Below are 25,885 nucleotides of genomic sequence, written 5' to 3'. Positions count from 1 at the left end.
CTTTGGTTGTTGTATAATTCTCTATCAACCTGCAGCTTTGATGTTATATATCTCTTCCATAATTGCTTTTTCTTTTCAATTTCTTCTTTTAGTTCTTCAGTCCACCAGGGTGTTTTATGTTTCTTCTGTTTATTATTTAATGATACACCACAAATTTCTTTGCTTGTTTCTAGAAGTTTCTGTACCATAGGTTTCTACATCTTGGTCTTCATATATCTCTTTTTCTACTTCTTTCATCTTCTCTTCTATTTTATATTTATACTCAATGGCTATTTCTTCTTTCTTTAGTTTGTAGTTAACATTTAATTCCTTGCTACTTTTTCTACATTTTTCGACTTTTATTTTATGGATTGTTTCCAATACTAATAAGTAGTGGTCACTGCCTATTTCAGGACCTCTGTAGACTCTTGCATTTTTTGTATACTTCCAGTACGATCTTCTTATGATGGCGTAGTCGATTATAGATTTTTCGTTTCTATTGGGCTCTTCCCTGGTAAACTTATGGATTTCTTTATGCTTGAACATAGTATTCGCTATTACTAAATTATTTGTAAGGCAAAGATTTATTATTCTTTCTCCATTATTATTCCGGGTTATTTCTCCTTGTGATCCCAACACTTGTTTCGTTTCTTCATCTACTTGATTCCCTACCCGGCCATTAAGGTCTCCTAGTAGTATGATATGCCCTTGAACTTCTTCAATTGTTTTTTGTAAGAGGTCGAAGAATTCATCTTTAATTTCTTTATTGGCATTATCGGTTGGGCAATATGCAACAATTACAGTGAATACTTGGTTGTCTGATTTAAAATCTATAGTAATTGTCAACAACCTTTCGTTTATTAGTTGTTGCCATTTAGTAATATATTCTTTGAGATCTGGTTTAATTATGCAAGCTACCCCTTGTTTTCCCCATTCTCTTGGGTTTACCCCTGAATAGAAAACTATATACCCATCGTTCATTTTCTGGCAACCTTGACCTTTCTTTTTTGTTTCTGTGACTGCTAGCAAATCCAATCTTGATTTTTTAAATTCATCTATTAATTCGTTTTCTTTTCCATGTAGACTTTTAACGTTCCATGTTCCGTATCTCATGTACCTTTTTCCTCGCTTTGTCGTTAACCATTTAGGCAGTTCGGCTATCTCTTTGTTATTTCTTTTAATGAGTGAAATTTTAAGGTGTGCAGGGGATTAGCCTTAAGCGCCCGAGTCTGGTGGTGGGGCTGCCACCTTCGAGGCCCCCAGACCGGCCTATGAGGGAAGTGCTATCCTGTTGGTCCGCGGGAGGTATTTTATTTCCCTCCTACCCTTCATAGTAAACTATGACGAGCATTCCCCGATCCTCCACCAGTGGACGCGCCCGATGGGGGGTTACAGGTGTCCCCACAAGGGTTGAATTACTCAAAGGTGTAAAATTTGGAAGAGGATGACCAGTTTTACCTTCTACGACTACTATACTGTTTCTCTTTGTAAATATGGGAAAAAAGTTATACATTTTTCGAAAATTATATATTAAAGACTTCTATATATTATATATGAAAATCGCCTACCACATCAGTTCACACTTCACGCATGCAAAAACAGATGTAACTCAGAAAACAAAAAAAAGCAATCATGACAAATGAGAACGCTCAAGAGGATTGGTTGACATTTTAACCAATCACAGACTCTAGGTGATATTGTCTCAGAGCTCACACTGCCTCGCCTTCTGTCATCTTTTCAACGAGCTCAATGTTGAACACACACACACACATGCGCGCGCACGCACCCACGCACCCACGCACGCACGCACGCACGCACACACACACACACACACACACACACACACACACACACACACTCGAGCTATTAACATGAATGTGATGCAATGTTTACGCGTCGAAAAGGGTCCTCCTCATGAAGCATTAGTATATCGTGTTTAATTTTAGGAAATCATGCAAAGTTTGGAAACAACGAGGGGAGTCTTTAACGGGAATAAATGCAAAAATATAATATCGGTGATACTGCATTCTGTGGATGAGTACCTAACACACCTGAAATAGTCGTCCCTGATAGCTATGGAGCCTCCGTAGCTCAGTCGGTATAGATGAAGCCGTTTGGTCGGAAAGAACTGTGTTCGATTCCCGTCCATGACGTGAGAAACTTTTATCTGGTATTTTCAGACTGAAGGTGAGTTAACCAGTCTCATATGGAGATGGAGGGTTTTCTCCCTGTAACTGGGGTTTAAAATACAATACAATAGAAATACAATATACAAACAGAACTCTGGGCAGTGCAAACCTCTTTCCCTACTTTTAGCAAATCTTTATATGGAAACATTCGAAAACTAGATCCTAGAAGAATACTATTCTAAACAAAAATTATAGAAAGGGTATTTTGGTGATATATTCTTAATCTGGAACCATGGACTACTTTCACGTCAGATTTTTTCATGAATACCTGAACCATCAGCACTCTAAAATAAAATTCCTGTATGAATTAGAATCTAATGGTTCAATTTCATTTCTGACCCTTCTACTAATTAAGGAATCGGATAAATTAGAAGTCTCTATGTTTTTAAAGCATACTGAACAGATATCAACATGTCTCGTCACAACATTATATATCTCAGAAATTGTGTATTATTTCCACATTAGAAGAAAGATTCTGCCGACTCATCACTCACAAGAATGAAGTATCCAAAGATCTTCAACATTTAAGAAACGCTTTACATCGAAATGGCTATAATGACCACATAATTTCCAGACTAATGAAATGGGACCAGATAAATTTATAATGAAGAAGAAAACAGAGAATTCATCCCGATTCCATATATTAGCTCTATTTGCATAAAACTAGCAAAACGACTAAATGAATATGAAATCAAAGTAGTATATTTTCCCGCTTTATCAAGATGAGTTCTGTACTCCGATCGAGAAAACCTCCACATAGCCCACTTCAATATCCGGGTGTTTATCTGCTATGGTACGATTGCCAGTCATCTTACTATGGATAGACAGGATACTCAATTGATCAATGTAAGGCAATTATCGCCATCTTGTGATTCTAAATCGAAACTACCATGCATTTTATTTTAAAAGGAGAAAATATACCAAGAATTTGTTTTTATACCAAGACATCTTCATATGTTCATGTAGACATATCGGCACAATACAAACATATATTGAATTGCAAAAAAGGTGGGATCATAAAGTCCTAACTGGTGGCCTCTATGAGTGCAGTAAATGAACTTACTCATTTGTCTAAAGGTGGCATGATCAGGGCTGTACTTATACTTTTCCAGAGACAGGTGAGGCCCAAGGAGATAGAGTACTCTGCAGCCTCCTCTCATTGTTTGGGCCTTCAAAGTGTCCCGAATTTTTTGGAACCCCCAGTTAAAGCCTCACCCGCCTGTGCAGCCTGGTCATGATGGTAGTATCCCAAATTCTTGGTAAGGTGAGGCCTCTATTTAAATAAATATTTAAATATGTAATTCGAATTTAACGTCATATTGAAGTTAATATGGCTGTATATTTTCTAGAGATGATAATCTGAAGATTATAATTTTTTTTACATTTTTGATAATATGATACAGTGATATTTAAATAAATTTTAAATTTGGGCGCCTGTGTAGCTCAGTGGAAGTGGTGTTTGCACTCCTCAGCACTGAACCGCTCAAAGATAGACTTAAGTTGAAGTCTAGTCGCCGACTAGACTTCTCGTTCTAAGCCATTTTTCGACCGGTTCTCGAGTTAGTCGATCTCTGGCACGGTTTTTTTCTCTCTCCTGGAATCTCGGGTTTTTCGTTCCATAAACTCAGGGTAATCGACCCTAGAACCCAACTTGTTGAGCCTATCTTCACTGTGGGCTCTTTAAATTAGTGAGAGCCTTGGGCCAGCTATCTCTGATTGGCTACCAGTGGAGACTGAACTACCCACTCAGTCTTCAAAAGTTAGGTAGGACTAAAACGGTCTCGCCTGCTCTCTATAAGGGAATGAAAGATGACTGATTTTTTTAAATGTTTAAATTTTAATTTAACCCGTATTCCAATAAATATGCTGTCTACAAGGGGGGGAAGAGAGATTCTGATAAACACTTGTAATAAAAATGATATTAAAGCAACTGATATAACCACAAGAGTAAATATATCTTAAAACGCTGTATGTACAATATGTAGAATGATGTGTAATTTACATGGTTCTACCTCAGTTCCTTCATGGTGATTATCACAACCTTTCAGCACACCCCTGTATCATCTTTACCAAAAATGTGAGAAGTATCACTTGAAGATACTTCAAGTGATACTTCTCATATCACTTGAAGATCTTCAGCTGAAGAAGTGGAAACCTATTATTATATATAGCGCTTCTCTTAGGAATTTTAAGATCCCACCTTAAACTCGGTCTTTGTTTGCTTCCCGCCTGGTGCGTGTTCCTGTTTGCACGTGTGTAACTTATATATTTTGTACCCATGAAGATGCCTTGTTGACGAAGACAAAATATTCATCTGATCCTTACTGAGTGAATACGATTTCATAATTATTATCTCTGGACGTGATTTCTCCTGTAAACAACGACATAAGTTATAGTGAACGTTTATGCATCCTTACCAAATGAACTGTAGCTAATATATTATTGTCTGTAGTAGTTCGTTCCTCTGTCGATTTTCGCTGAGATGCCTGGTTGAAAATCCAAGTTACTCGAACGTCCCTATTCGACTAACTCGAGAATTTGCTAAAAAAAATCTATGTTCTCTTCCAACAGGATAATACTGTGTGACACTTCCGGGATATAGTTTTTCCTAGTTAATCATCTAGTTGAAATTATGGCGGACTTATCAACTCAGCATAGCATTTGTAAGCGGTAGTAGCAAACTTGAAAACACTTGATGCTAATTGCTTGCAAGTTTGAGTAGCATAGTGTTCAAAACACTTTCAGAAGTAGTTAGCAAGTCACTCTGCCATTGTAATTTTTAAGCCAGCTCTTGTTCATAATTCCTCCTGAAGAATGTTGTTATATAAAAATTGTATGATATCCTAATTTTGAAAGTTTAGGTGTATGCGATTACGTTTAAGCTTTGTCCAATGCGACTTTTATCAGTCTTGTTATTCAAAATTTTTTTTTAATCCATCCTCCCATCGGAGGAGCAGAAAAGCTGAATGTAAGTTGTTCGCAGGTTTCGGTATTCGTACTTGTTATCTAATTCTGTGATGTAAGGCACCTGCTCTGAGAGCTTTATGCAAAGGAACTTTTAGTAACAAGCACTATAACATTTTTTATAACTGAAAACCGATGTACCCTTCTATAAAAAAAAATTGATTAATGCTTTTACGTATCTTCTATTCAAAATGTTTTGATCATCTCAGATTTGATTAGCTTCATGTTAGGTTCTAGTATGGCAGAAGGTGGTAGTGCAGATTCTGAAAGCGACTTAGATCTACCGGAAGAAAATGTTGCAGAGGTCAAGAATGACAATAAATTGCATATAATATTTCATAATGCAGCTGAGCATTTAAAGACTAAAGTAGGGGAAATGGATACTGAGGCTCTTCTGTTTTTCTATGCAAGATATAAACAGGTAAGCTTGAAGTAATAAATCCCACATGAAAATGATGTTACCCGCATTTGAAGGTTTTCAGCTCATGTATTCATTTTAAATTGTAATGATGTATGAATCCAATAATGTCCAAAATTTGTCTTAATGTTTTATTTTTGTATGTGTGTATGTACTAAGATTCGTGTAATTGTAGTGTACTGACGGTCCAAACGATTTCAGCTTCACTAGTATGGAAGTGGCTATTTATCATATATATATAATGTAGAAAGTTTTTTACCTTTGGTATAATATACGTTAAAGATACCAAGCTATTTTAAACCTGGTTTACTTGGGAAATGGATTAAAACCAGGTTTAAAATAGCTTGATATCTTTAACACACACACACACACATATATATATATATATATATATATATATATTCTTTCTTTTAATATAGTTCCTGTAGCTGAATCAGTATTTTTCATTACTACAAATAATGTCACATAAGTAATCATACTTTTGTCTGCTACTTAGAGGAAGAATGACTGTGGAAGAACTTTAACAAGTGCTGATGGTAGTGTGAAGTGATAGAAATAGAATATATAGTTGAGTTACTGAGTGACCACTTTGTTGCAAAGGTATATCATCTAAGTGATGTTGCAGCTGTGACAAGTGTCACACGGACTAATGAGAGCACAAGAGTGATGAATTGGAGATACTGAGGATATTTCAGAATCTCAATGTAAATACAACTGTGAGCTTAATTGGGATATCAGCTCATATTTTACAAATATGTGCAAGACAGTGCTGCTGGTCAGGCTTTTTTTTAAGTCTCAGCTCTGGCAAAGTCACAAGGGATTGATTGGAAGGAGGGCAAAATAATTCGTTTATGTATCTGGTAACAAATTATAGACCAATCAGTATCTCAAGATTGGTGCTAAAAAATACTGGAAAAGTTGATCATAGAGAGAATTTATGTATGGATGGATAAGAATATGATACTTAGAGGGTCAGGATGGCTCTGTGAAAGGTTAGTCATGTTTCAGTAATTCACTGACTTTTTTTGTAATAGTGACATCTGAGTTGGATAAAGGGAATGGGTACACGATGATGATACTACTATATTATTATTATTATTCAGGCCTCCAATATTTTGTAAAGATGTTAGACGCAGTACCACGTGGAACTGTTAAGCAAAGTGAAGCAAATAGGTTTGGATATGAAACTATTGGTATAAACATGATGGTGACTGATGGGCAGATATTAAAATTTTATGGAGGAGCAGAAGCTAGGAGAAAGTAGGTGACTAGTGGTGTGCTATAAGGCTTTGTGCTTAGATCACTACTGCTTAATTTGTACATAAATAATATAGGAAATAATTTGAAGTGAAATATTTAGTTGTTTGTTGATGCAAAATCAGGTAGCGTAATAGTTAATTAAGACAATGTGAATTTGCAAGATGTTTTAGTTAGGCTTATTTAATTATGATTTAATTAGGCTGTTAGTTTAATGTAGAGAAATGTAAACTTTTGCAGTAGGGGATAATTAGATTACCTGCTGTGTACCACATTGATGGAACTGTACTCCAGGAAATTGATTAATTTAGGGATTTGAGAATGTAGTTGAAGTAGTGGAGAGAACATACTCGTATTGTTAAGGTTAAGATCTTGATGCATTCACATTTAGAGTACTTTGTTCAGGTCTGGTTACCTGTGTTTCTTGGGAATGAAGAAGTAATGAGAGAGGAACCAGAGGTTTGTCACCAAGATGGCGAGTGGCCTGTGGAATTCTTATGAGGATAGATTGAGGATTTGTGGATTGCAAATGTTGGTTGATAGCTAAAAAAAAAAGAGAAATATGATTGAAACATTTAAAGATATTTGAAGAGTTTTATAGGATTGATGCAGGGGAAATGTTTCAGTACTTGTCTAGAGAGTAGAGAACAAGAGGTCATTCCTGGAAATTTAAGTAAATTCCCAGGAATAACCACTCTTAATAACCACTAATAAGAGTGTGGTTAGAAAGGGTACAAGGATTAGATTTTTTGCATAGAGAATGGCGAATGAATGGAATGGGTTGGCAGAATTAGTTGTGGGTGCTTTGTATGTTAATGGTTTCAAGGAGAGGTACAATAGACATTGTGTGGATAGTTTGGATCTCCCACATGAGTCTTAACTCTTGGAGGATAATAATAATAATTATTATTATTCTCCATGTTTTTTTTTTCTTTTTTGTTATTTCCATCCGATCATAATGCACCACTACTTCAAAATGCATTATGCATTGGGGATTGCTCCCAGTGATCTAGGGATAGGCAGGTCGATTGATAGAGCCTCTGCTACTAATGGTTCACAAAAAGCTAAGCAAGTTAGTAGTTAGAAGAGGTAAATTGTTCGATGCTGTTGATACACTCCCGCGATGACTCTTTGGACTCCCTGGAGGTGTCACATTGTAATAATAATAATAATAATAATAATAATACCTCTGCTCAGTATTAAGGATATATTGAATTCTTTGTGAGGGATTATATACTGTTATTTGCTTGTTCTGCTAACCATTCTATCCATTGCTGCTGATTTAGTTAGAAAAATGCAGTCCCATTGTTGGATCCATTTTTACTTTGCTTATTTAATAATTACTATTTTTATTACTATTTCTACAGTTCTGCTAGGCATTCCTAGATGGAAATCAAATAGTGATATTATCCTAAAATGGGGATCTTATCCTAAGATCCCCATGGAGTCAAAGACTAATCTAAGAGGTCCTTTGTCTCACACAAATGTGCACACATACACACACAGATCATCATACTCTGTCTTAAACACATTCAGATTCTCTGCAGACACCAGGCAATGCTCTCAGGTAATGCATTCCAATCATTCACAACTTGCCATGAAAAAATCTGCCTCTCATTCCCTTGCTCATATCCTCCTTATACAGCTTCCAGAGATGACCTCTTGTTCTCCTACCATTTTATGAAAAACCTCTTCACCGTTAATCCCATAACAACCAACTCGTTCATCTTTATCATATCATCCCTCTTCTCCTATCCACTAAATTCTTAAATTTCATCTTCTCAACTTTTCTTCATATTCAACATTCCAGAGATCAGAAACTATCTTAGTTAATTGCCTTTGGATCTTTTCCAACATCTCTTCATCTTTTTGAAAACCAAGTGGCCAAATCTTGCACAGTAGTCCATATATGGCCTAATCAAGGCCTTATACAATGGAACTAGAATCTTATTTCTACAAGTCAGTGTTTTCTGCATCATTGTCAGAATTTGTTGTTGTCGTTCTCACAATTTTAGCAGTGTATCCTCTAAATTTTATATCCTTATTCATTTTCATTCCAAGATCTCCACCTCCAAAAATATATCCCCACCAAGAGTAAATTCTACATCCCATCTTCGTTTTCCAAAATTTAAAACTTTACATTTTGCAACAGTGAACTGGCATCCCCAGTCCTATGCCCATTCACTCAGCCTATTCAAGTCTTCTTGTAAGGCCACGACATCTGCTGTACTCCTCAAAGTTCGTCTTAACTTTGCATCATCTACAAACAACTGATTATCCCCCTTCACATCTTCTCCAGTATCATTAGCATACAGGTTAAACAGCAATAGCTCTAAAACAGATCCCTGAGGCACACCACTAGTGACCTTTCCTGTTCTGGGATATAGCTCCTCCATACACAACTTGTTGATACCTATCAGACAGCTGATTTCCAATCCAGTGCACTAATCTGCTCTGTTTGATTATCAACTTATGATGTGGTAATCTATCAAAAGCCATTGCAGTGTCAAACTATATTACTGTGTCTCCATCTCCCTCATCTAATGTAGCTGTCACCTTATTGCAATAAGTAAGTAGATTACTAAAACATAACCTCCCTTTAGTTAATCCATGTTGTCCATCAAAGATAATACCACTGTTATCAACCCAATTCTGGGTCCTGTTCTCAACAGCCTCTCCAACACCTTAACTATTACATCTGACACACAGATTGGCCTATAATTTGATGCTTGAGTTCTATCATCTCCCTTATGAATTGGTACAATCTTGTCATCCTTCCACTCATTTGGAACTTCACCCAATGTAAGTCTCACGTTAAACATGGCAAAGCGTGTGTCAACTCCCTTGCACATTCCTTCAAAATATGTGGTGATATATGAAGTCCCACAGCCATATTAATATCAAGTTTGCTTAATTCCATGTACATCTCTTCCTCACTCACAGTCAGTCACTCTACTCCTCATAATCTACTACTCTCAAACTCTCCATGACGGCATGTTCACAAGGTTGAAAGACCTTTATGAACTGCTCATAAGCACATTCAACTATATCCTCTGCAGCAGTTGTCCTTATACCATTTTCTCCAATCAATGCCATCCTAATTTTTTTTGCTGCTACATATCAAAATAAACCCTGGAGTGTTTTTTCGCCTTGTTAGCTAACTAACTGCTGCTCATACTAAACTTTTGCCACCCTTCCCAACTGAGTCACCCTCCTTGCCTGTGTTTTGTACTCCTCATGGAATTGATTATTACCACTCCTCTTATATTGCCCCTATAATGCCTTTTTTCTATGTATTGCATGCTTAATCTCTTCATTCATCCATTTCACACCTGCCTTATTAACCTTGTGACCTTTGTAATACATTTAGACATTGCTTCTACTAGATTTCTTGAATATCACCCAAGCAGCATTGATCTTCTCTCCACCCAACTCCTATTCCATGCTACAGGTGCAAGCCATCTCCTGAGCTTCTCAAATTACCAGCCTTGTAGTTCCATATATACTCTTTCCTCACAGAAGTTCTCACATGGCTGGCAACCAGGTAATCATTTCATACTCACTCTCACCAACTGGAGGGAAATTTGACACTTCATTTATAATAACATCCTCTAATGAGATGATCAAATCCAAGACACTCAATCCTTGTGTGTCCTCTGTTACATACTGCCCGAGGTATGGGCAGTTGAGTTTTTGTGAACAGAGTACTCTCAATGGATGCCAATGCCATTGGGATGAAGAGCCTCTTCCAGAAAGCTTAACCCTCCAGAAGAGGCCTGTGATATTAACTGAAGGGTTTCACCAAAAAAAACCTCTTCTGTTATTATCACAATTATTATTATGTCACATCTCCAGGGAGTCCAAGGACTCATTGTGGAAGGGCACTCTACTCTACTTCCCTAAATACATCTCATCCTCTTCACTACTACTCAACTCTCCAACTATGACAGTACTACCATGAACACCATCTATTACCCATCATCAGCAACAACAGTATTTTTTATCTGTAAATTGCATGTGTTTTGAAGGCCGATTTGTCTGTAAAAAAACTAAACAAAAAACAAAAAAAGTAAAAAACCCCCAAAAAACTATAAATGATCTTCTCTGTACCTCCCAGCTGTCTACCATGTTTTTTGTGATTGTTGCCATCTCTTTTACTTTTGGTAAACGGGATGTTCTCTTGAGAAAACTACAGAACCAATCTTATGTTATCTGTAATCTGCGAAGTTTGGTTTATCCCAACATGGAATTGACAATGAACAATGACTACAGAATCTTCTGCCCTAAAACTCATCTACTTCACTGTTGCCAATTTAAATAGGAGCACTTGTTCAAAGAGAGTACTGAAGCACTACTACATTACACATATTTGAACCATAATGACTGATGAAGTGAAACAAAGTTTTTTCATGAAACTTCTTCTTCTTGCTCAGTCTCCTCATATCTGAGGACTTGTGACGAGCCACAATGTCTCTCCATTTCTTTCTTTCTGTCTTTTGTTGCAGCAGTTGACCAGTGGCCAACTCCAAAGTAAGCCCTGTTATCTTTTTAATTTGGTCCAACCATCTTGGTCATGGGTGTCCTCTTTTTCTTTGTCCTTCCACTTTGCCCTGATGACAAGTTTTTCCAGGTTGTCATTTTCATGTCTTGAAATGTGGTGATGACCAAAATATTTGAGAATTTTTTCATTTACAATGTCACATAGCCACCTCTTGATTTTTAGTTGACTTATTATACTTTCATTAGACCTTTTGTCCATCCAAGATACTCTCAGTCCTTCTCCAGCACCACATCTCAAAGCTGTTTATCTTGTCCACATCTTTCTTGCTGAGTGTCCAAGATTCAGCACCATAAATGAAAATCTAAAACGCCAAGCTATTGACCAGTCTTGATTTAGTGGTGACAGAAATGTTTCTCTTTCCATATTTTCTGCATTTGCACCATTGCTGACCTCGCCATGGTAATTCTTCTTTTAATTTCTGGCTGACATCTACTCTTGGTGCTTATTAGAGCTCCAAGGTAAATGAATCGATCCACCTTCTTGAAGTCAGTGTTGTGGGCAAAATTGTCATCTTCATCTATGGCCTTGTATTTTGTCATGATTAATTCTTAAACCATATTTCAGGCTTTCCCATTCACTCTTTTAATGAGGGACCCCAGTTCTCCTTTGTTTGCTGCTGGCAATAAGAATGGTATTAGCAGCATACCTAAGTTTATTTATCTTTTTGCCACCAACTGAGAAACCACTATCGTGTTCGTTAGTGCCTTTCTCATAATGTATTCTCTGTAAAGATTGTATAAATCACAGGAGAGTATGCATCCTGTGAGAAAGGCACTAACGAACACGATAGTAGTTTCTCGGTTGGTGACAAAAAGATAAATTATTATTTTTACGGCTATTTTGTTTAGGAGTGCCCCTTTTTTAATGTCATTGGCTTTTTACTCAAGAATTCTTAGAGCATTGCAGATGTATTTTAGAGAGAAATATATGTAGCATAATAGAAGAAAATTTGCTCATGCCTTTTCTTAGATGTTGTTGCCTGTCTTTTTTCTGCAGTGTGCATATTTTTCTGCTGTTATGGTGTTGAAAGGGGCATGGGGGGGTTAAGCATTGTGGGAGAATTAATTTGAAGAAACCTGGTTTTTTTTTTATAATATATACATATGTTATTTTTGAGGGTGGTGGAGTACTTTTTTTGTAGGGTGGGAAAAAGGTGAAAAATGGGGCTGAAAATAGAAACTGTTTTTTAGGGGAAGGGTTTATGGGAAAAGGGGCTGGGGAGAGGGTTGACTGGGTGTGAGCCATTTCGATCATGTGGGTTGTCCTCTGAACTCATGGAGGAAGTGGATGCTATGTTGTGTCGGCTTGGTGTTTCTACCTTTGAAGTGTTTGTATTATCGCCTATTGGTCGGAGTTGTGACCTAATTTTTATGTTGTGGAGCTTCCAACACTCGGAGATTATGTAGGGTCGGTGGAAGTTGATCGAGTTCTCGTCACATTTTATGGCTATTGTTTCCGATATTCTAAGCATTGTTTCGTTGTCTTGTCTGTCTGTTATGATGGCCTTGTCGATTTCCGGGGAATGTTTCTGTTGAAGGGCGTGAACCGCTATTTCTGTTTTCCCTGTACTTTGTATTCTATTTTTCTTTTTGATGTTACGTTTTTTTAGTGGTTAAATGTTCTGGAATAGGGATGTTACAGTCACGGAAGTGTTCTTGTAGTCTTGCCCATAAAGACCTGATGGTAGAACCTGTGTAGATGATATCACAGTCTTTTTGGCAGGGAAATTTGTAGACTACATTGTGGTGTTCTAATATTTCTTTGTGTGTGTGTGATTTAGTAGGTTTTAGAAGATTTGCCAATTTTTGGTTTGTGGTGAATACCAGCTTGTAGTCAGTATGTTTAAAAATGTATTTGTAGGCTTTGTATGTGTTCTGATGAATGGCAGTTTGATAACTTTTTGTGTTGGGAAGTTTGTTTTGGTTGTTAAGTTGTTCTGACGGGTTTTTACTGTCCTGTTTGCATAATTTATTAGTTGTGTGGGAGTTGCGATTTTTAAAAATCTGTGTTAGTTTTTTTTATTTCTGTGTTGAGAACTTGTTAGTTGAAAACTTGTAATTATTTATGAATTGTGATAGGATGACCGATTTTTTAACAGAATATGGATGGTATGAGTAGAAATGGAGGTAGTTTCCAATATGCGTGAGTTTGTGGTATATTTTCCTGGCTGTTTTGTTGTTTTTTCTGATTAATGTCTAGTTTGAGAAATTGATGGATTTGTTCTGTTCGGTTTCTATGGTGAATTTTAGTCTGTTGCTGTAACTGTTAAGGGATGCTTGTAAGGTGGTTATGTGTGTTGGTTCTCCAATGCACAGAATATCATCCACGTATCTGCCATAAAAGGTGATGCTGGGGGTATGGAGGGAAGGGTAAAGTAGGAGAGATTCTGCTAGTTGTCCGCTGATGTTTTGGTCTATAGGGAGTCCGAAAATTTGAATATACATGTTGTTGAACTTGAAGAAGTTTGCCGAGATTATTAGTTTGATTAACTTTATAATATCATTAGGTGTTAATTTTGTGCGAGAACGTAGGGTGTGTTCTTCTGTGAGTAGTGTGTATACAATGGCTAATGTTCTGGGAATGTCCACGTTAGTGTATAACGAAGCTGCATCCAATGAAGTGAGGATATCTTCCTGGGATAAGAAGACTTCCTTGGAATCCCTGTGGGCCAAAACATCACTGGACAACTAGCGGAATTATTCTTAGCACACATAGAATCTCTCCTACCCCCCCCCCCCCCAGCATCACCTTTTATGGCAGATACGTGGACGATATTCTGTGCATTGCAGAACTGACACACATAACCACCTTACAAGCATCCCTTAACAGTTACAGCAACAGACTAAAATTTACCATAGAAACTGAACAGAACAAATCCATCAATTTCTTAAACTTGACATTAATCAGAAAAAACAAAAAAAATAGCCACAAAAATATACCACAAACCCACGCATATAGGAAACTACCTCCATTTCTACTCATACCATCCATGTTCTGTTAAAAAAAATCGGTCATCCTATCACAATTCATAAATGCTTACAAGTTTTCAACTTGTAAGCATTTATGTCCATAATTATCTCAACACAGAAATAGATAATCTAACTCAGATTTTTAAAAATTGCAACTCCCACACAACTAATAAATTATGCAAACAGGATAACAAAAACCTGTCAAAACAACCCAACAACCCAAAACAAACTTCCCAACACAAAAAATTATCAAACTGCCATGCATCCAGAACACATACAAAGCCTACAAATACATTTTCAAACATAGTGACCACAAACCAAAAATTGGTAAATCTTCTAAAACCCATTAAATCTCACACACACACACAAAAAAAAAAAATATTAGAACACCACAATGTAGTCTACAAATTTCCCTGCCCAAAAGACTGTGATATTACCTACACAGGTAGAACCTGTGTAGGTAATATCACAGGTAGAGCCTGTGTCATGGAAGTGTTCTTGTGGTCTTTATGGGCTAGACGACAAGAAAACTTCCGTGACTGTAACATCCATATTCCAGAACATTTAAACACTAAAAAACACAACATCCCAAAGAAAAATAGAATACAAAATACAGGGAAAACAGAAATAGCAGTTCATACCCTTGAACAGAAACATACCCTGCAAATTGACAAGGCCATCATAATAGGCAGACAAGACAATGAAACAATGCTTAGAATATCGGAAACGATAGCCATAAAATGTGACAAGAACTCAATCAACGTCCACCGACCCTACATAATCTCTGAGTGTTGGAAGCTCCGCAACATAAAAATTAGGTCACAACACCGACCAATAGGCGATAACACAAACACTTCAAAGGCAGAAACACCAAGCCAACACGACATATCATCCACTTCCTCCATGAGTTCAGACGATGATCCACACAGTCGAAAAGGCTCGCACCCCCATCAGCCCTCTCCCCGGTCCCCTTTCCCCTAAAAAACAGTTTCTACTTTCAGCCCCATTTTTCACCTTTTTCCCACCTTACAAAAAAAGCACTCCACCTACCCTCAAAACTAACATATTATAAAAAATAAATTATTATTATATTAAGATATTATAAAAAAAAAAAAACACCAGGTTTCTTCACATTAATTCTCCCACGTTGCTTAACACCATAATAGCAGAAGTATGCACACCGCAGAAAGAAGACGGGCAACAACATCAAAGGAAAGGTATGTGCGAATTTTCTTCTATTATGCTACATTTATTTGTCTCTAAAATACATCTGCAATGCCCTAAGAATTCTTGAGTAAAAAGCCCATGACATTAAAAAAAGGGGCACTCCTAAACAAAAGCAGGCAAAATAGCCGTAAAAATAATATGTTTAAGTTAAGGGATATTACATCCCATATAGTTTCTCAGCCGAATAAGAAACTCAAAGAGTTTCATGCCGAATATAGTAGAAACTATGTAAAGTTCGGCGATTCCAAGCGTAAGCAAATACCTGGATACTGCCGCAACTGACCCTAAAGGTAGTGCAAGCTGAGGCAACTCGTGTCAAAGGTGGAGCAAGCTCCGATCACTATTCTTGATATTTACCCATAATGTGAACTTAGCTCCTAGGAGCTGTATTATTGTTCGACATTATGGGTAAATATCAAGAATAGTGATCGGAACTTGCTCCACCTTTGACACGAGTTGCCTCAGCTTGCACTACCTTTAGGGTCAGTTGTGGCAGTATCCAGGTATTTGCTTACGCTTGGAATCGCCGAACTTTACATAGTTTCTACTATATTCGGCATGAAACTCTTTGAGTTTCTTATTCGGCTGAGAAACTATATGGGATGTAATATCCCTTAACTTAAACAAGTTATATGTCGCCGAATTGAAGCCTTTGGCTCTTCATACATATATCTAGTAAAAATAATAGTTTTTAAGAGGAGTAACATGGAAGTTTTTCCAGAAATAATACCTATAGCAAAATGGATAAATAAACTTAGGTATGCTGATGATACCATTCTTATTGCCAGCAGCAAACAAAGGAGAACTGAAGTCCCTCATTAAAAAAGTGAATGGGAAAGCCTAAAATATGGTTTAAGAATTAATCGTGGTAAAACAAATGAGATGAACCATTGAGATGTTTTTCCATCCATTTTCACTGTAGCCTGATTCCTTTCATGCAGTTGTTTTAAAAGGTGTGTCAAGTGTTCTGGGATGCCCATTTTACTTATTATTTTCCACAGATCCTCCCACCTGATATCAAATGCTTTAACCTAATCAATGAAGCACATCTACATGGGAATATTAAATTCTTGAGCCATTTCAACCAAGTGCCTTAAATTAGAAATTTGATCTCTGGTTCCATGTAATTTCCTAAAACCTGCAGGAAGTTATTACTCGACATATTGTTTAAGTCTTTCTTTAATAATATAGAGAAGAATTTTGTTTGCATGTGAAATCAAGGCTATAGTTCTATAATTATTGTTTCATTTATATTTCCTTTTTTTTTTTTGTATTGGGATAAAAATGGATTTTACCCAATCAAATTTATCTCCTGCTCCCAGATTTTATTACAAATTTTCTGATAATTTTAATTCCTATGGATCCTAGACATGTGAGAAGTTCGCTTGATATTTTGGCATTTGCATCTGGCCCTTCCTGTTATAAACATATCACATCAGTTGCTTCCTCTGTCTGAACATCTGGGCTTTCTCTCAAGATGCTATTTTTCATTTAGCTACTAACTGTACAGATCCCAAATCCACCCGTCCTTAGAATACTGCTCACATGTTTAGGGTAGTGTACCTAAAACCTCCCTAAAAATTCTTAGTGCTGTCTCTAGGGAAGAGTATTTTGATTCATAGGTGATACTTCCCTTACAGACTCACTTTAATCTCTATCTCACAAAGTGTTACAGCATCACGTCTGTTCTACAGTTACTTCAATGGTCACTGCCCCACTCACCTGTTAAAACAAGAGCAGCAGCAGCTGTCCAGTACCCCTTTTCAGTGCAACTGTAAACATACCAAACCTGCTTCTTCTTTTTCCTCTTTTATTTCATCTATCTCTGGAATAGTTTTCCTTATGAAGTATTCCCCAAACAGTTATAGCCGGCAACTCTTCAGTAAAAATGCTAATGAACTTCTTCTTTCTCAATCCTTCCCTATACATGGTGCTGATGTGCTTATTGGTTCTTCATGAGACTGATAAGCACATCAGCACTTCATCAGTTCTTCATGAGACAGACATTTTGTGATTCACACAAGCTTGCTTTTTTTTGTCCTGTAAAGGATTCTGCATATAAGTGTTATTTCTCTTATCACTGTCACCTTGTCATTCGCATTACTATCAACCAATTGTTTTATACTTTTTCATCATCCCTTCTCTTGTGCTATTAGCCATTCACCCTTGGTAATGAGTAAGGGTAGTGATTATGGAACATTGTGCACAAGTTACATTGCACAAAATATTTGAACAAGGACACCTTGGCTTCCATTGTTCTAGTTCACATTGATGCTATGTGAAATACCTAACAAAACTCATACGACAAATACAATGAATTGTAGTCATGCAAGCAAAAAAACTGTCACTAATGATCAGTAATATTGTGAAATATTTTCTAAAAGCAACTATTTCTGTGCTCCTTATAATACTAATAAATATATCATCATCATGCGTATCAAGGATTTAGGCCTAGCATGGCCTGTTCAGTCATCGTTGAATCGTTTAAGAGGACGTCCTGGTTTTCTTTTTCCTAATGGCTTGTACTTTAAGGCTTGTTTTGGTAACCTTTCTGTTTTCATTCTTTGAACGTGTTCCATCCATTTATGTTTATATTTTTTAATTTTTTCTATTACTGGTTCTTGGTTTAATTCTTTCATAATATCTTCGTTTCTTTTGTGATCAAATAGGGTATACTTTGCAGTTTTTCTCATAAACTTCATTTCTGCTGTTGTTAATCTTTGTTTGTCTTTTTGTTTTATTGTCCAGATTTCGCTTCCATACATTAAGACTGGTAGGGCTAATGTATTGTATACTTTTAGCCTGGTTTGTTTTTGAACTAGGTTTGGTTTAAATATAGAGTTAATTACACCTGTTATTTTTAAATATTTTGTAATTTTTATGTTTATATCTTTTTCATTTTCATATGTGATCATACATCCTAGGTAGTTAAATGAATTCACCTGTTCTAAGATCATGTTATCTATTACTATTTTAGTTCTTGCTGGATCTTGTCCTTTAAAGGCCATAGTTTTTGATTTTTCCGTTGATATTATCATACCATAATCTTTGGCTATCTCATTTAGATCTGAAATAGCTTTCTGTAAGTTATCTTCAGAATTTGTAATTATTATTTGGTCGTCGGCAAAGAGGAGTGTTTAAGTTAACTTTAGGAGAAAGTTTAATTCCTTGATGTAACTTTTTATTCCATTTTATTATTATTTCATTTAAGTAGATATTAAAAGGAGTTGCTGAGAGGGACATCCCTGTCGGACCCCTTGGTTTATCTCTCTCGTATATGATAGCTCGTGATTTAATCTTATTTGTATTTGATTATTTTCATATATACTTGTGATAGCTTTTAGGATATTATTTGGTATTTGTCTTTCTTTTAATATGTTAAATGTTAAATAATAAATACATACTAATAATAATATATGCTACTACTAATATATATATGCTAATAATACTAATAAATTCCCATAATTATTATTATTATTATTTTTATTATTTTTTTTTTCACCTTCAGAAAACTTGCCCATGTCATTTTGTTCTTACCTTATCATTTATGATATATGATAATTTTATAGCTTTTTTTAATCATTCTGATTAAATATTTTCAGGCCAAAGAGGGACCTTGCAATACTCCTAAACCTGGCTTTTTTGACTTTGAAAGAAAACACAAATGGTAAAGAAAAAAAATTGGCAGTTTTTTAAACTGGTTTATAGTTTCACATAACTTTCTGTAGATTTTATAAGAAAGAAATGTCATTGTTGTGTAAAACTGTTAGAAAAATTTTAATTAGCTTTATATGCCCTCACCTTTTCATTTTTTTTAAATTTATTTATTATTATTATTATTATTATTATTATTACATGGCATCTCCAAAGAGTCCAAAAACTTGTCAGAAGAGGGAACTCCACACAGTTTACCATCTACCTTCCTATTAATAGTATTTTTTGAATGCAAGTTGTCTGTGTACGCTGATCAGTATGCCTGTATGCAGGATGACACACGCAAGTTTCCAGAAAAACCTTAGTGCCTCCTTATGAGGTCTGCTAATTCACTTTCAGCTGAAAAAGCCCATATAAAGAATCCTCATACTGAGATTCAAACTTAGGTCTTTTCGAGTTCAAGAGTTCAATGTCCCATTGTTCTTTTTCTTTCCTTTAGTGTTACATGGTGATCAGCATTCATTTTATATAAACTATGAACTCTACAACTGGTGTTATAAATAATTATTTTAATTCCCTGACGTTTCGACCTTCATATTAAGGTCATCATCTGGAGTATACACACGTGCGTGTGTGTGTGTATTATTAAGGGTATTTACTCGGATTGTAGACATTTTTATATTCGAATTTTACTGACTAGAAACACCGAGATAAGACAAAGTTCTAGTGAAATTAAAATAAAATAAAATAACTACATCAAAGCTATATTCTATTTAAGACAACATCAGAGAAACATTCTATCATATAGATAGTTTTTTTACAGTGAAAATTGTTGGAAGTTTTTTCACTTGGTTATACTATAAATTAAAGATACCAAGAAATTATATACTTGGTTTAATCTTTTATCCAAGAGTAAGCAAGCAAAGTTTGCACCTGAAGTATTTTCAGGACTGGGACAACTCATATAAGGAAGCTAAGACTTCACATGACTTGCCTTAGTATCCCATAATGCAAAGCACATCTCCTTGTGGAAATGCATAATGCTATGCATTATGGGAAGGGCCACTACCCAGACCGGTTTCAACCTTTAATTGTTGGAAGTTTGATGGAACTTCCAAAATTGTTGGAAGTTTTTTCACTTGGTTATACTATAAATTAAAGATACCAAGAAATTATATATACTTGGTTTAATCTTTTATCCAAGAGTAAGCAAGCAAAGTTTGCACCTGAAGTATTTTCAGGACTGGGACAACTCATATAAGGAAGCTAAGACTTCACATGACTTGCCTTAGTATCCCATAATGCAAAGCACATCTCCTTGTGGAAATGCATAATGCTATGCATTATGGGAAGGGCCACTACCCAGACCGGTTTCAACCTTTATTGAGGTCTCTTTAGTGGAAGCCAGACCCAGTGGTGATACTAAGGTTGAAGTAATGTGGAAGTCATATTTTCATATATGAGTTGCCAAAAGGTATTGCACCTTATTATTAAATTACTTTGGATTAGAGAAAGTTGTTGGAAGTTTTTTCACTTGGTTATACTATTAATTAAAGATACCAAGGAATTATATCCTTTATCCAACAAGTATAAACAAACAAAGTGCTCCTGTAAAGTTGGTGATTTTTGTTTGTTTTTATTGTGTTTTCCCTTAGAAAATTGGTGTTTTGTGGTGTGCTAATGTAGATTTTAGCATTTTATAGTGTATTTAGTATTTTGTCATATATTTTTATTAAGATATTTTAATATTTAGTATACATTTAAAATGGTGCCAGAAAAGGGGAAAGAAAGTCTCCCATTAATCATAATGGGAGACTTTAATTATCTAAATATTGATTGGGTAACAGTAGAATCTCATGAGAAGAATGAAAATGCATTTATTGAACTGTTGCGGGACAACTTCCTCAAGCAGCATGTGACAGAAGGAACTCGAGGTCTAAGAGTGTTAGATTCGATTATAGCGTTTCAGTTAAAGAAGACGTAATTATTCTGCCTCCAGTTGGTGACAGTGATCATGCAGTACATACTTGGGAAGTGACTAAGTTTTGAATGTTCCATTCAAAAAAGGTTACATGCTGAACTACAAAGCAGGAAATTATGACCAACTGAGGGGTATACTGAGTTCACTGGAATGGGATCAGTTGCTGGATGGAAAGAATATCGATTGTGCATGGGAAGCATTTAAACAATACTTAAATGATGCGATATCAGAATGTGTTCCGAGAGTTCAAAAAATAAATAGAGTAGGAATCAAATGGATGTGTAATCTTATTAAGCAAGAGATTCATAAGAAAAGGATGATGTGGAAGGAATACCATTTGCATAAGGATGACATCTGTTGTGAAAGTTATAAGCAGCAGGCTAGAATAGTCGCAACTCTTGTACAGAAAGCAAATTCTGATTATGAAAAGAAACTGGCTTGCATGCTAAAAGACAACCCACAAGATTTCTATCGATATGCTGCAAGTAAAAGAAAGAATGAATATGAAAGAATAACTCTTCTAAATCCAGATGGCGTGAGGGTTACAGATGCAGAAGAGGTTGTTCAGTTAATGAGTGCCCATTTCGTTAAAAGCTATCAACCTGGTGAATGCAACATTGAGCTCACTGTTACCTCTTCACTAGATGAAGAAACGCAAGTGTATGAGGCTGAGGTATTAGAGCTGTTGCACAAACTGAATAAGAATTCAGCAATAGGGACTGATGGAATATCAGCACGTGTGCTGAAAGAGTGTTCAGCTGAACTGGCCATTCCTTTGATCAGGATTTTTAATGTGAGTCTCAGAACAGGGAAGATTCCGCCAGAATGGAAGGAATGTATGATAATTCCATTGCACAAGAGTGGTGCAAAGACTGATGTATCCAACTATCGACCAGTTAGTATCTCAGGAGTGGTGGTGAAGATTTTGGAGAAATTGGTTAAGGCCCGCATTCAGAAATGGGTTGACAGTGAATCTCTACTTTGCAATGAACAACATGGGTTTACTAAGGAAAGGTCATGTTTTAGCAACTTGCTCACATTCTATAACAATGTTACCATTGAGCTAGACAAGGGGAATGGATACACCATGATACTTTTGGATTTTGCTAAGGTTTTTGACAGAATACAGCAGCACTTCCCAAACTGTGGGCCGCGGCCCCATTGGGGGCCTTAGGTTTTGTTGAGGGGGGCCGTGAAATAATGAAAACAAATTTAAAATGTTTTAAGACTAAGTATTTTTTTTTATTTTAAAAGAAACGTATTTAACTTTTATTATTTATTATTTCTTTTTTGTTATTTTTTATATTTTAATGGAAAAATTCACACATTGGTGTTGGTTCACAAACTTTGCTTCCTGCGTATTTTGGCGCTTAATGAATATTAGTAAATATTGCTTATTCATATGTTTCATTTCAAAGCAGTGGTTAATTGTATTTACTTCAAATGCTCTCCAGGGAAGCTCCAAATCTTCCTGTCCCTTTCATCACGCGTTCGTAATCAGGGACTGTTGATATTAACTTATTGACATATCAAAACTCGTTTTATATTATCACTGTTATCCGAGCTAGTTTTCTGTTACCAATAAAAGTTTCGCATATACTTCACACATGAAAAAAAAGCTTAAACAAGTTCATGTAGGGAGTAGTAACTCACAACTTGTCCTCCCTAACAGCCACTATACTGCAGAGGCAATAAAAACAAGTACTTTTATTATGCCAGTGAATAAGGTATGAGGAGTCTGAGTAATATATTTCTCAACAAATAGTGCAATTAGAGACAACTGGGATAAAAACACGCTAATTAATGAATCACATGTCCCCTCATACAGAAACTATGCTGTATAGAGTGAAACAAAACCATATGTTGCATGGGCAAACACAGTATCTAACTAAAAACTATTGTTATTAATTAGATGTGTGTGAGTTCGATTTCCCAAGGCAGCAATAAAATTCAACCAAATGTGTTAAAAATCGTAAAAGTGTTAAAACTAAGTAATATATATATATATATATAATGAATGTTATGGCAGTTTCACATATGGAATTCGGTTGAAGAGAGTTAGCATTTCAACTCAATTGTCAGCTATGCTTTTATCTTTCGGTTGGGCGATCTTTTGTTAATACCGCACCAATCATACGCATGTTTTAATAACGTTCCTTTGCTGTCTGTTTCGCGTTAGGCTTAATTACCTTAAAGGGAGAAAAGTCACAAAAGAGAAAAATGTTCCGGGTCTGGGGATTCCCTTATTCAGGTAATATTCACTAATTTCATGTTATCAGTCTGTGGTGTGCCAGTATCGGTAAGTAGTGATATTATTTGATCTATACCACATTAAAAAATTTAACCCTGAGATGGATAAGTGGCTGATAAAAAATAAAAAAAAATTCCTGCGAACAATCAGAAGAAGCAGAAACAAACTAAAAAAAAAAAGGACAGTATTTCATATTTTACCAGAACAGCCCGCATCGTCTTCAGGACCAAACGGTAAGAGGCAAAAAATGTAATATATGCATTTAATTTTTGCAATATTCGCTGTGTATATTTTGTATTTAATATAAATACAATAAATATTATAATAATATATCTCTTACGATTTTTTTTCAAGGGGGACCGTGAAATATTTTAATTTTTGGAAAGGGGTCCCTGACATCCAAATGTTTGGGAAGCACTAGAATACAGCATGGCAGACTGCTGCATAAATTGGAGAAAATGGGTTTGGGTTATATGATATTAGCATGGATAAGAGGCTGGCTGACTGATAGATATCAAAAAGTTGTATACAGGGGATCTGAGTCTGCAAGGTTTAACGTAACAAGTGGTGTACCTCAAGGATCGATGCTTGGTCCACTGTTATTCAATCTGTACATTAATGATATTGGGGAGGATTTCACAAGCGACATACAGCTATTTGCTGATGATGCAAAGATAGGTTGGGTAATCAGGAATGTTGCTGATATGCAGTGTTTGCAGAATGATTTGAATAAGCTGGAATTGTGAGCATTCGAAATTAGATGTCAGTTCAATGTCAGTAAATGTAAAATCATTCACTTTGGCATGATTAGATATCCAATGTCGTATTATATCGGTGGGATTAGGCTAGAAGAAACCGATGAGGCTAGGGACCTTGGAGTATCAATAGATAGGAAGTTGAAGTTTAGGGGCCATGTGGCAAAGATTGCAAATACAACTCAAAAGATAATTGCAATGCTGAAACGAACGTTTACATGTAAAGATAAGGAAGTTATTTTGCCTCTTTACAAGGCCTTGATAAGACCTCACTTGGACTATTGCATAGGTCTGGTCTCCTGGTTTCCATTATGATTCGGATATATATTGGAGAGTGTTAAAAATGATATCAGGATTGTGGAATACTGATTATGAAGACAGATTGAGAATTTTAGACTGCAGACAGTCTACTAGCAAACAGGAGAAGGAGAGGTGATATGATTGAGACTTACAAACTTCTGAAAGGGTCATACAGGATTTCAATTTATGGAGGGTGGGGAAAGGACGAGAGGGCATCCTTGGAAGCTGAGAATGAAGGCTGCCAAGAAGGGTGTGATGGCTAGATTTTTCTCTTAGAAGGTGGTGCATGATTGGAATGGGTTGCCATTGGATGTTGTGAGTACAAGCAGTGTGATGAATTCAAGAATTAGTATGAAAGCTAGTGTGTGTAGTATGTGGCCTCCCTCAACGAGTCTCTGACTCTCTGGAGGTCTCTCTTAATAATTAGAATATAATTTCTCCAAAAGTCATGTCAAGACTGTCCAAGTGAAGAATTGAGCATACCACAACTGGCTTTCATCCAAAATGCTGTCTTCCTTTACTGCTTTTACTAAAGCACAGAATAGCTATAAGAAAATTATCAATTTATTTAATACACATTATGAAAGAGCTAAATGCAGGAAACTTGCATCCTGTCCAAATTGCAGTCATGCCTTCTGGTATCTTGCTAAAGTCATTAGCCATGACATCTGTCCATCACTGCTCCCACAAGTGATGATTGTATTGCAAGTTCAGATGATTCTATTGCATCATCACCTACAGAAAAAGCTAACCTTCTGGTTTCTTACTTCTCTAATTCCCACACGGTTGACCCTGGCAACAAATGCCCTTTCATCCATTCCAAATATTCACCGTAAGAAAGAAATAAGAAGAAATTTATCCATATTAGATATAAAGAAGTATCCTGTTCCTGATGGCATCTTTCCAATTTTCCTGAAGGTGTGCACTCCAGAGTCAACTCCTATTCTGTTTTTTTTTTTTTTTTCTGCACTTTCATGTTATAGTGGTATCTATCCCTCAGCATGAAAATTAGCTCAAATAAAACCTATTCCCAAAAAGGGGTGACAAATTCTTACCATCAAACTATCATCCAATCTCTACCTCAGTTCTCTCTAAAGTAATGGAGAGAAAACCATCAACATTCAACTCCTATACTTCCATGAAAGCCCTCAACTAATAAATGATTACTGGTATGCCACTGTCACTCAACAGGGATCTGATTACCCATGTCGCTCATCTCCAGACAAAGACCATGGAAAAATTTCATGAGTTTCAGGTGGTTGCCTTTGATATCTACAGGGTCTATTAAGTAAGCTCCCATCATTTGGTCTCTCCTGTGACTTGTGCAACTGGATTGCCAGCTTTTTGACTGAATGAATGCTTTGTGTGATAGTTGATTAT

General features: G+C 36.1%; 1 protein-coding gene across 1 annotated transcript in view; it reads left to right on the top strand.

Moving 5' to 3' along the window:
- The first annotated feature begins 4,603 nt into the window (after positions 1 to 4,603).
- Positions 4,604 to 25,885, top strand: part of LOC150110698 (acyl-CoA-binding domain-containing protein 6-like) — a 124,658-nt gene continuing 103,376 nt past the window's right edge. Inside the window, exons 1-2 of the mRNA XM_090395812.1 lie at positions 4,604 to 5,553; positions 19,167 to 19,231. Coding sequence (XP_090251938.1) covers positions 5,356 to 5,553; positions 19,167 to 19,231 — 263 coding nt within the window. The 5' untranslated portion in view covers positions 4,604 to 5,355. The remainder of the gene's footprint in view (positions 5,554 to 19,166; positions 19,232 to 25,885) is intronic.

This window comes from Typopeltis vanoorti, chromosome 1, assembly GCF_054136105.1.
Source record: "Typopeltis vanoorti isolate ZY-2024b chromosome 1, IOZ_Tvanoo_1.0, whole genome shotgun sequence".
Taxonomy (NCBI): Eukaryota; Metazoa; Arthropoda; class Arachnida; order Uropygi; family Thelyphonidae; genus Typopeltis; species Typopeltis vanoorti.
The sequence above is the reverse complement of the archived record's forward strand: the minus strand, read 5'-3'. Positions and strand labels throughout refer to the sequence as shown.